Source organism: Lonchura striata, chromosome 32, assembly GCF_050655825.1.
Source record: "Lonchura striata isolate lonStrDom1 chromosome 32, ASM5065582v1, whole genome shotgun sequence".
Classification (NCBI taxonomy): domain Eukaryota; kingdom Metazoa; phylum Chordata; class Aves; order Passeriformes; family Estrildidae; genus Lonchura; species Lonchura striata.
This window is the reverse complement of record NC_140734.1, coordinates 2038960-2051449: the sequence shown is the minus strand read 5'-3', so window position 1 is coordinate 2051449 and position 12490 is coordinate 2038960. Positions and strand designations below refer to the sequence as shown.

The 12490-nt window shown below is 54.9% G+C and overlaps 1 protein-coding gene across 1 annotated transcript; it reads left to right on the top strand.

Annotated features, from left to right (window-relative positions):
- Nucleotides 1-760: 760 nt before the first annotated feature.
- Nucleotides 761-12281, top strand: LOC144247834 (serine/threonine-protein kinase pim-1-like). Its single transcript, XM_085564046.1, has 7 exons — nucleotides 761-935; nucleotides 7830-7943; nucleotides 10201-10307; nucleotides 10469-10519; nucleotides 10724-11090; nucleotides 11738-11917; nucleotides 12175-12281. Exons 1-7 carry the CDS (start codon nucleotides 761-763, stop codon nucleotides 12279-12281), a joined length of 1101 nt encoding a protein of 366 aa, XP_085420172.1.
- The last annotated feature ends 209 nt before the right edge of the window (nucleotides 12282-12490 follow it).

Genomic DNA, 12490 nt, shown 5'->3' with positions numbered 1-12490 from the left:
CTCAGGCGTAGCACGTGGCCGGGCTTAGGAGGATGGGGGGAGGGGAGAGACAAAAGGAGAAGGGTTCAGGAAAGGGGAAGCCCCAGGAGGGGAAGAGGGGAGGAAGTCCAAGAGAGGGAGGAAGTCCAAGAGCGGGGGAGAAAGTCCAAGAGACCGCATGGCCCCTCGGAGCCCCCTTATCAGGGGCTCCTAGGTGGGCTGGGACAAGGCATGGGCCAATGGGGTTACAGACTCTGATGTTTTAGGGGCAGGTACAGAGGTGCAGGATGAGCCACAATCTTTTGGGGGGTGGGATGGAACAGTCCATTTCACTCCAGGATGACAAGGACAGAAGTGACATTCGGCTAGCTAAGAAAACAATCATATCTATCTATCCTCTGCAACAATGTAGGAAAGAAATTAGGGAAGCTGAAGCTCAGTTTGAACTTAAAATGGCAACTTCAGTAAAGGCTAATAAAAATTGTTTTTATTAATATATTAATGGTAAAAGGAAGGGTAAGGTCAACCTTTGTTCTTTATTAGATGTGGAAGGGAATTTAATAACTGCAGATAGAGAGAAGGAAGAGGTGCTTAATGCCATCTTTGCCTCAGTCTTTAGTGAGAAGACGATTTGCCTTCAGGACAATTGTCCTCCTGGGCTGGTAGATGGTGTCAGGGAGCAGAGTGGGCCACTGTTATCCAGAGGGAGGCAATCAGAGAACTGCTGAGCTGCTTGGATGTTCATAAATGCATGGGACCAGATGGGATCCACCCCAGGGCGATGAGGGAGCTGGCAGATGAGCTTGCCAAGCTGCTCTCCATCATTTTCCAGCAGTTCTGGCTCACTGGGGAGGTTCGAGATGACTGGAAGCTGCCCAATGTGATGCCCATTCACAGCAAGGGTGGGAAGGAGGATCCTGGTAATTACAGGCCAGACAGCCTGACCTCAGTATCCAGTAAGGTCATGGAGCAGTTAACACTGAGTGTCACCACACAGCACTTACAGGATGGCCAGGGTGTCAGACCCAGCCAGCAGGGGTTTAGGAGGGGTAGGTCGTGTTTGACCAACCTGGTCTCCTTTCATGACCAGGTGACCCTCCTGGTGGATGCGGGACAGGCTGTGGATGTGTCTATTTGGACTCCAGCAAGGCCTTTGGCACTGCCTCCCACAGCACACTCCTAGAAAAGCTGCAGCCCACAGCTGGGACAGGAGCACTCTGTGCTGGGCTCAGAACTGGCTGCATGGCCGGCCCAGAGAGTGGTGGTGAGCGGTGCTGCATCCAGCTGGGGACAGTCACCAGTGGTGTCCCTCAGGGCTCTGTGCTGGGCCAGCTCTGTTCAATGTTTTTATTGACCACATGGATGTGGGGATTGAGCCTTTCATTAGTAAATCTGCAGATGACACTAAGCTGGGAGCGTGTGTCCATCTGTTGGAAGGTGGGAGGGCTCTGCAGGGAGGCCTGGAAGGGTTGGAGGGATGGGCAGAGTCCAATAAGATGAAGCTTATTAAATCCAAGTGCCCATCCCTGCATTTTGACCACAAACACCCCCTGCAACATTACAGGCTAGGGATGGTGTGGCTGGTCAGTGCCCAGGCAGAAAGGGACCTGGGGGCACTGGTCGAAACCCCGGTTGAACATGAGCCAGCAGTGTGCCCTGGTGGCCCAGAAGGCCAATGGCTCCTGGCCTGGATCAGGAATGGTTTGGCCAGCAGGAGCAGAGCAGTGATTCTTCCCCGGTACTTGCCCTGGTTGGGCAGCACCTCAAGTGCTGTGTCCAGTTCTGGGCCACCCAGTTTGGGAAGGTCATGGAGGACCTGGAGCATGTCCAGAGAAGGGCAGCAAGGCTGGTGATGTGCTTGGAACACAAGTCCTGTGAGGAACAAGTGTTGGAGCTGGGGTTGTTTAGCCCGGAGAAGAGGAGGCTCAGAGGTGACCTTACCACTCTCTACACTCCCTGAAAGGTGGTTGCAGTCAGGTGGGGGTTGGTCTCTTTCTCCTCACAGCAGCTGACAGAACCAGAGGACACAGTCTTATGCTGTACCAAGGGAAATTTAGATTGGATATTAGGAAAAATGTTTTTTATGGAAAGGGTGATAAAGTACTGGAATTGTCTGTCCAGGGAGGTAATGGAGTCAGCATCCTTGGATATGTTTAAAAAAAGACTGGATGTGGCACTCAGTGCCATGGTTCAGCTGAAGTGGTATTAGGGCATGGGTTGGACTTGATTACCTTAAAGGTCTCTTCCAACCCAGTAATTCTGGTTTCTGTGATTATGTGACATCACAGAGCAGGCTGTGACATCACAGGATGTCTGTATGACATCACAGAGCAAGCTGTGAGGTCATAGAGTGTGCTGTGACATTATAGGGTGGCTGTGTTACATCACTGAAGGTGTTGTGACATGACAGGATGGGTCTGTGAGGCCAAGAGGTGCTGTGTGACATGATAAGTGGGTTTTGCCATCACAGAGCAGGCTGTGACATCACAGAGGAGGTTGGACATCACAGAAGAGGTTCTGATGTCACAAAGCTGTCTATGACATTTCAGGCTGGCTGTGTGTCATCACAGAATGGGATGTGAGGCTACATAGAAGACTCTGCCATCATAGATAAGGCCTCTGTGACATCACAGAGCAGCTGTGTGATGTCACAGAGAAGGCTGAGACAATAGAGAGTGGGTTGTGCCATCACAGAGCTGACTGTGAAATCACAGCGCAGGCTGTGACATTAAAGGGAGACTGTGACATCACAGGCTGGGCTGTGACGCCACAGGGCAGATTTTGTGACATCACAGAGCAGACTGGGACCTCAAAGAGCAGGCTGTGACATCACAGAGCAGCTGTATGAAATCCCAGGTGGCCTGTTACATCTCAGAGTGGGCTGTGTGACATCGCAGGGGCTGTGTGACATCACTGGGGCTGTGTGACATCGCAAGGGCTGTGTGACTTCACAGTTGGCTGTGTGACATCACTGGGGCTGTGTGACATCACAGGGCCAGTGTGACATCCCAGGGGTCCTGTGACATTACGGGGGCTGTGTGACATCACAGGAGCTGTGTGACATCGCAGGGGCTTTGTGACATCCCAGGGGCTGTGTGACATCACTGGGGCTCTGTGACATCCCAGGGGCTGTGTGATTTCACTGAGGAGGTCACTCTGCCCCAGTTTCCCCCAGAGAAGTCCAACACTGCTCATGCATAGGGGGGTCCCCAGTCCCCCCGGGTCCCCCCGCCCCCATCGCCGCAGCCTCCCCCAGAGGATGTTCCACGAGATCAACCCCATAGCCCGACACAGGGACGGGGGCTGGGGCTGTGGGGGGTGGGACGGGGGGACAGGGACCCCCTGGCATTGTCCCTGTGTCCCCCAGGGCCAGAGCCTTGGCCAGGGCTCCTTCACCCTGTTACCAACGAGGGCTTGAGAGCGCTGAAAAGTCCCCGGCAAGGGAGCAGCAAAAACCAGATTTAATATTAAGCGACAGCACCACAAAGTTCCTTGGCAAGAGTCACTCTGCTCCTGACTGAACACTTGTCTTGGTTCGACAAGACAGGAGTCTGTGGAAGAGGGCAAAGCCTCCTGTGCAATGGAGAACGGCAAACCCCCCTCCCTCTGAATTAACAGGATCTTTAAATTAAAAGGCTCTCAGGCAAAGATGTGGGAATGGGAGTAACAATTCTTTACTAGGAGAAAACTAGACAACAATTTAAAAAGGCAAATGCAATCGGTACAAACAAAACCAGTGAAAAAAGTCCAGAACCTGAGGAGTCGGGGTGCCAGTAGTTCTGCTGGGACAATTGCTCCCCTTGCAATGGTTGATGAGTTGCAGCTGAAGTGGTGATCTTTAGAAGGGTACAGTTTTCCTCTGAAGATCTGGTGGCAGTGGGGCCGGTCTTCCTCTGCGCCGGGGTTGCCTCTGAGCTCCGCTGCCATCGCCTCAGCGCGCGCCGGCTGCTTCGCTGCGAGTGCCGCCGAAAAGAGAGAGAGAGCGAGCTGCTTCTCTGGGAATCCCGCGAAGAGAGAGAGCGAGCTGCTTCTCTCGGAGTCCCGCCCAGAGAGCTGCCTCCTCTCCCCAAAAAGCTACCCCTTTAAACAACAATAGAGTGCTTGGCTTCCCCCCTCTGGGTGGGACCCCTCACGGTGTTACATTTACCAGCCCTGCATTGAATCAGTCAATGGTGTATAAACAAACCATTGCCTCTACGGGGCAAACCATTGTCTCTGAGAGAGATAACAAAAACCTGTCCAACCGGTTTGCCTTCAACAGATGGCAAATGGAATACAAGCTTATTTTACAACCCAGGACAACACTTCACACTTAAGGCACCCCTAGGAAACAAATCAACCACAAATCCAAACAAAATCCAGGCAATCAAACTGAAATGATCAGAGAACTGTCCCTTTATGTGGCACAGGGACACATAGAACAGTGAGGGCAAGGATAAAAGGAATATGGCCCAAAACTGAACAGAGCTCAAATTTAACAGGACTTAACTTATACCTTAACTTCTACCTTCAACTTCAAAATTTAGCAAAAGAACAGATATTAACAGTATTTAACATAACTTATAACCTATGACTTTTCAATTTAACAGAGGAATATCGTTTAACAGTATTTAGCTCAGCTTATAACTTATAGCAAAAAACAACTCTTAGCAGCATTTAACTTAGCTTAGGCTGCATCACTTGACCTCACTTACAGGCCTGACTGGCTCAGCTATCCAGGGCACTCAGAGCCCTCAGGGAGCAGCATTTCTGCCACATTCCCCAGCACAGGCACTCCTGTGTGCACACAGACACAGAGAGTCAGTGCAAGGCACCTGTGAGAAATTCCCCTAAGGGCGGGGAAATGCTCCTTGAGGATGCTTTGGCATCTCCCCAGCAGGGAAGGGTTGAGCCTGGAGGAGTGGGGGGATCGGCCCAGGCTCCCTTGTTGTTTCGGGATCCCCGAATTCAGCAAACGGGAGAGTTCCCGGCTCGGAGAGGCCCCACTCAGAGGGAGTCGCTGGCCCAGGAGAGCTCCAAGGGCTCCTTTTGGAGCGCTGTTTGTAGGGCCCCTAGAGAGGGGCTGCAGTCCCAGCCATGTTTCATCCTGGCCGCACTTGGCATCAGCAGCTTTCTTTGGCAGGGTGAGAACAGGGATGTTGTGCCACTGAGGGGACACAAACAGTTCCAGGGCTGCTCCTAAAGTAACCAGGAGCTGGCTGGGCAGCAGCAGTGCCTGGAGCAGACAGTGTTTGTGATGAGCTCCAGAGGAGCTGAGCCCAGGGGCTGCTGGCCAAGACCGAGGCCCAGTGAGGATTTCTCAGCTGGCAGGGCAGCCTGAGAAGGGGAGGAGGGAATGCACCAGCACAGGAACCATGGAACCAAGGGAGCATTGTGACATTGTGGGGCCTGTGAGACCAAGGGGCCATTGTGACACTGTGGGGCACCATGGAACAATGGACACCATTGTGACACTTGGGGGACACATTGGATCATGGAGACCATTGGGATACTATGATACCCAATGGAATCAGCAAAGCATTGTGACACTGTGAGGCTACATGGAACCAGTGAGACCATTGTGACCCTGGGGTCCCCACAGAACCAAGAGGACCATTGGGACACTGTGGGGCCTTGTGTCATCAGTGGTCCATTGTGACACTGTGGAGCCAAAGGAGACCATTGTGACACTGCAAACCCCCATGGTCCAAAGGTCCATTGTGACATTGTGGGTTTCATGGAACAGAGGACTCACATGTCATTGTGGGGCCTGGGGAACCATGGAGACCATTGGGACACTCCATGGCCTCATGGAATCATTGGAACCATTGTGAAACTAGGAGGTCTCATGGAACCCAGGGGCTATTGTGGCACTGTGGGACCCCATTGAACCAAGGGTCCATTGTGATACTGTATGTCTTTTTGTAATTAAAGAGCAATTCTGACACTGTGGGGCCCCATGCAACCAAAGGAACACAGAACAGGTCTGGCTGGTTTGGCCTCCCGTGGACTGCCTGACTGGTCCAGCTGACCTTGGCATGTTAAAGGTCTTTTCTCTGCTACTGGGGCTCACTGGGACAGGAAACACTGGGGCTCCCTGCTTTCCTTTCAGTGGAAAAGAACTCTCCTTCTCCTCCAAGTGCCCATGGCCAGAACTGGGATTTTACGTCCAAATGTCCTTTTATCCAGGGATTGTTCCCATAGGAATATTGCCAGGACAAGTCTGGTTGGAAGTGGTTTCATGAGGGTCACCTCTCATCTGTCCCCAAAACACTGGGGAAGGCTCCATGCTTTCCTTCCTATGGGAAAGAATTGTCCTGTTGTGTGTTTTTCTTTAGTTTGATATTTGTTCTGTGTATGTTCAACCTCCCCCACCAGTCTCCTCCCTTCCCCAGGTGTCAATCTTCCCAAGCTCTTCCCTACCCCCCTCCCCTCCAAGTTGTCAATCCTCCCTTTCCCTGCCCCTTTCCCCAGAACATTCCCTGTCACTCCTCGTAGCCTCCTCCCCTGCTTCCAGAGCATTCCCTGTCTATTTAGTGAGGCTCAACACCCTTTTGGTTACTTTGTGTTACTCCTCTCCCCTGTTTCCCCTGATAGGTTTGTGCTCTGTTAGTCCCTCCTTAGACTCTTCCCCAGGCGTACCCTCAGTGGTTGGTGTTCCTATACCCCGCCTCTTGAGTTCTGGTATAAAACCTTTGTTCGCCCTCCCCAGAGGGTCTTGGGGCTCACTGAATAAAACCTTCCTGTTCGCCCCCAAGTCCTGTGTTGCCTCCCCACACCAAGTGGGACTGCAGAGCTTCACAGGGGGAGCAGCCGCCCGTTCTCTTCCCTCTCACCGCCCAACACTCCACTGCTCGGGGTATCGTGGCAAGAGAGGCTGCCCGCATTACAACACTGTCCTGCTTCTCCAAGTGCCCATGGCCAAAATTGGGATTCTGTCTCCAAAATTCCCTATATCCAGAGGCTGCCTGCAGACAATCTGCCATTCCTGACAAGTCTGGCCGACCTTGGCTTTGTGAGGCTCTCATCTGCCTTCCAAACACTGGGGCTCTGTGCTTTCCTTCCTATGGAACAGAATTCTCCTTCTCATCCAGGTGCCCATGTCCAGAATTGGGATTTCACCTCCAATGTTGCCTGGTGTGAAAGACTGGAGGAGATTGTTGGCTGGGAACATTTTGTGTGTGGGGGAGCAAGGGGCAGGTCCAGCCTTGCCCGGCCCTGGAACCCCAGCACTGCCCTGCCCTGGAACCCCAATCCCCCCAGAGCCTCTATCCCAGCCCAGCAGTGTCTGCCAGTCCCTGGCACAGCACAGGCAATGCTCCACAGCCACCTCTGGAGCTCCCAGCCCAGCTCTTGAGAGACCAAATGACCCCAAGTCCTCCCTGGGGCTGGCGCAGCAGAACTCAGAGGCACCAGCGGCTCCAGCTGGGAAATGGAGTGTGGGATGGGGCTGTGAAAGCCCTGCCTGGGCTGTGCCAAGCAGGACACACAAGCCCTGACCCTCATCCCCCAAGCAACTCTCTCAAGGAGACATTTAAAAGGAATTACAATAATTTGTGTACTCTGAGTTAGATTCGCTGGAGAAATAGTGCCCCAAAGCTCATTAACACTCAGAATACTTGAACAAGCCAAGCCTCTTGGAATAATTTGATTTAAGTTTTCAAATATTTTGTGATTAATTAGGCAGGCTTTAGTAGTGTATTCAAAGTGAATGCTTTATTTTTACAAAGACACAGAAAAGATTTGTTAGGTCCTGTTTCATTTTTTTACTCCACATAAATGAATATGTGCAAGCTCCACTTGACACTTAATTCAAGTACCTCCTCATGCAGTTGGAATAGATATGAAAATCAAGACCCTTGATGGCTGACAATCCATCAGACTCTGTCCCTACCCCCACCCCACCATTTCCCCCATCCAAGCCCTGGCACTCAGAGCAGCCTTGTGCAAATCTGAGCTCCCTCCAGCCCAGGCTGCACCTGCAGGTTTCAGCTCCTTGGCTCCAACCCCCACCTGCTTTCCTTGCAGTAAGAGCTGCCTCAGACACAGAGGGATGTTCATTTCTAGTCAGCCAACAAAGCCAAGGGAAGGCAAAGCTCCATCAAATGCAGAAGTCATTCCTCTGCTGGCTATTAAATCCACTTGGCACAGTAGCCAGTCTCAGAGCAATGGAAAACACTTTCTGTGTCCAGCACAGATCCCAAGGTCCCCCCAAACCCACCCTGCCCCGATTCTGCCCAGATTTTCTCTTTCCACACACGAGTCACAGGCTGAAGTCAGGAGCTTCCTCCATGCCCAGAGGGAGGAAAAGAGAGAAAGTGGATGAAGAGCTCTCCTGTGCAGAGCCAAGGTCCCAAGTGCCCCTGCAGTGGGAACCACAACTCATCAGGTTTGTGTCCTTTGGGCTCAGGGATGGTGACACTCAGAGGCACAGAAAGGTTTCTTGCCAACAAACAGGAGTTGAACATTTGAACAATTTAATAACCATCACAGACTTTCCTTTTTCTTAGAACTGTTTAAACCTGCTCTGGACTGAAAACCCAGAAAAACACTGGCAGCTCACACCTGTGGCCCACCGAGGTCTGGGACCCTGCATTCCAGTGCCAGAGGGACTGAGAAGAGACCGAGTGAGCCAACTACAACCCACAAAAAGGACTTTCTGAATTGCCATCTCTTCAGAACTCTGAGGGGGTTTATTTCATATTATTCATGCTTGTGAACACTTTACTTGTTAAATAAACTGATTTTTTCCATTTTCTCCAGGGAAGTCTTCTCCTGAAATAGTAGGGAGAGGGGCTGCTTGAACTTGATTTGTAGACGGACTCCTTTTGGAGGTTTCCTCACAAAATTTGCCCTAAACCAGGACAAACAGTCACAATTGTGCCACTTCACCAGTGGCACAACTCCCCAGCCCCCCAGGAAAAGAAAGGACATGTAAAGTTCTCTAAACATTTGGCCTGCTTTGCTGCAAAAGTCGTGCTGCATACACAGTGCAGTGTGGAAAGCCAAGAGAAGCTGGAGCAGGTGGCAAATCTTGGGACAGAAGCTCGACCTTGTTCTCCATGAGAGGTTCTTGTCAAGAGCAGACAGGAGAAGATTCCTGGAGAAGTGGAACAGCTTTGCAGAAGTGCAATGAAAATGAAAGAAAGTATCTAAGATGTTTTCCTCTTTCTTTCTATGCTCCCCTTTTCCATGTTGCACGACTTCTCCATGCCATGAATTCCAAATGGATCTCACCTCTAAGATGGGTCATTTAGCAAGTTATAAACACTCTAAAATACCATGAGCTACACGCAGTTTTCCTTCCCCTGTTTTTACTGGAAAGCAACGCTGGAGACATAAGTGCAGTGCTTGGGTCAGGTAGGAATCCTACAGCAAGGGAATGTGCCCCAAGGGTGTTTGAGCCTCGGCAAGGACAATGCACAGCAGCGACACAGCAGAGGGGATTCCTCTGCCAGTGTGCAGGAGTCAGGACTCTGGATCTGGGCTCCACACTGCAAAGTTCCCGTGTCTGGACAGACGAAGGGGCTGTCCCCGGGGCGCGCGGGGCTCGGCCGTGGGGCTCGTGGGGCGAGCGGGGAACGGACACGCGGACAAACGGCCTCGGTGCTTCAGTTGCAGAGGCAGCAGCGGCGGCGGCGGCAGCAGCGGCGGCAGCAGCGGCAGCAAAAGCAGTTTTTCTCTTCTTTCTCGTTCTCTCCTCCCTCTCCCGCTGTCGGACACCTTCCCCTCGGTGTCCTTAGCCGGTGTCCCTCTCCTCTCCCCGCCTCCTTCTCCCCATGCCGGGCCGGGCCATGCCCCCGGCCCGCCCCCGGCCCCGGGCGGGGCTGCCCCGTCCCCGGCCCCGCCCGCCCCGCCGCGGTCTCGCCTCCGCCCGGCTCTGGCCGTGCTGGCGGTGGCGCTGCCGGGCGGGCATCAGTGCCTGGGGCTGGGCCGGCATCGCCGCCCTTTGGCTCCGCCTGGCCCGAGCCCGGCCCCGGCCCCGCCGCAGGGTCCGGCCCCGGCGCCGGCGCCTCCCGGGCCCCGCGGAGGACACACGCGGCACGGCCGCTCCCGCCGCCCCCGCTGCGGCTTCCCCGGCCCGAGCTCCGCCGCTCGGCAGCGCGGCCGCCGGCCCCGAGCCTCCCGTGTCCCGTTGCCGAGACCGAAGGCCTGGGGATGGCCGGCCCGAGGCGCTCGGGGGGCGCTCGGGGGCCGCTGCTGGCCCCGGGCCGAGCGCTGACAGCCGCGTCCCGCCCGCAGGGAAGGCGCAGGAGGCCCTGCAGGAGCGGTACCGAGTGGGTTCGCTGCTGGGGCGCGGCGGCTTCGGCAGAGTGTTCGCAGCCACGCGGCTCTCGGACGGCGCCCCGGTGAGCGGCGGGGCCGGCGGCGGGCATGGAGGAGGAGGAGGGAGGAGGATAGGGAAGGAAGAGAAGGAGGAGGAAGGAGGAGGCAGAAGAGAAGTAAGCAGGAGGATGGGGCTCGGCAGGGCGGGCGGCGAGCTCAGCCCGCTGCTGCCTTTGGCTTGCAGGTGGCCATCAAAAGGGTGCCACGGAACCGCGTCCGGCGCTGGGGCGAGCTGGTGAGTGAGCGGGGCCAGCGGGAACAGCCGGGCCGTGCCGGGCGGGGATGAGGCGAGGCCCGGCATGGGGGAAGCCACCAGGACGCCTCGATGGGGAGCGGGCGTGGGGCCAGCGCAGGGCGCAGAGCATCCCGGGCTGGCTGAGGGGTTCCCCTGCCCTGGCACGACATCAGTCCCACTGGTGGCACCGTGGTCCTCCCGCAGCCCGACGGCACCAGCGCACCCCTGGAGATCGTCCTGCTGGACAAGGTGTCCACCGGCTTCCCTGGTGTGGTCCAGCTGCTGGAGTGGCTTGAGCTCCCCAACAGCATCGTGATGGTGCTGGAGCGGCCGGAGCGGTCTCAAGACCTCCTGCATTTCATTCGGGCACGGAGGTTCCTGTGTGAAGAGGTGGCACGGGAGCTGTTCCGCCAGGTGCTGGAGGCCGTGCGGCACTGCACCAGCTGCGGGGTCCTGCACCGCGATATAAAACCAGAGAACATCCTGGTTGACCTGGCCACTGGCCAGGCAAAATTGATCGACTTTGGCTGTGGCACCTATCTGCAAGACACAGCCTACACTGACTTTGCAGGTGAGCCCAGGCAGGGGTGTGCTCCTGGTCCCACCATCTCATGGCCCAACATCTCACAGGCCAAGCTGGGTGTGGCAGCGAGGATTCTCCCTTTTGCTGCCAGTCAGGGTACTGAGTCTTTACCTGAGTTGCTTTTGAGCCCTGCTGGCAGCCTTTGCCCACCACTCTGCCTGGGGCTGGGTTTGGAGCAGCAGCAGCCAGCCTGACAAAAGCACCCATGGGTGGGGGTAGCAGAAGAGGGGGCCAGGACCAGTGCACCAGGCAGTTTGGTGTGCAGGTGAGAGGAAGGGCTTGGACTGCTCCACTCACCTTGTTTTCATAATATTTTATGAAAACATAAAATATTGGTCTCATAATATTTTTGGGGCACTGCAGGCAGGGAGGATAAGGACCTGTTTTTTCTCCCAGCCCTGAGTGGGTTTTTGCTTTACATGTCATGGTCAGGCCTTGCTGGGGCTTCTGCTGCCCTCTTCCAACACCAGTGGCTTCTTGTCCAGCCCTGAATTTGTACACAAGTCCCAGGTGCTGGCAAAAGTGCAGCAGTCACCCTGTGTGTCACTGGGGCAGCCCCTGCATGCCCAGGGATGCTGGGGCCAAGCTCTGGAAGCAGCAGCATCCACCTGATCAACTCCATCTGTATTCCACAGGAACACTGTCATACAGCCCCCCGGAATGGACCCGCTTGGGCTGGTACCATGGCGAGGCAGCAACGATCTGGTCCCTGGGCATCCTGCTGCACCAGATGGTCTGCGGGCAGCACCCTTTCAGGAGGGGCCGGAAGATCAGCTGGGACCATCAGCTCTCGCTGCCACAGCGGCTCTCTCCAGGTGGATCCTCATCTCTGGCCACGGGGGAATACCAGTGCTGGGAGACAGCAGCGGGCTCGTGAGCATCTCGCTCTGGCAGCCGCTGAGGAGGTGGCATATGTCCTGCTCTCCTGCTCTCCTCCACAACAGGGAATTGATGGGAAAGTTTAGGCCCAGCTGGGAGCACAGAAGCAGCATGGCCTGGGCATGGGAAGAGTGGGGCAAAGCAGACAGGAGCCTTCTCTAGCTGACTGGTGGTTTCTGGTTTCTCTGCCCAGAGTGCCAAGAACTTATCAGGTGGTGCTTATCCATGCACTTCTTGGACAGACCTTCCTTAGAAGACCTGTTCTGTGAACCATGGATACAGGATATTCACCTGCCGTAGAAGAAGGGAGAGAGCCTCATGCACACTTTGCTGCAGGGCCCTGGTAAGTTACAGCTCCACACATGCCCTGGCAATCAGAAGCAAGGAAACCCAGACTTTTTTCCTTGCCTATATCAATGCACTGGGGTTGTTTGGTGGGAGTATGCAGCCCTTGTGCTGGAGCTGAGCTGCTCTGCCCAGCACTGGTGGCTGCCATCCAAGGTGGTTTT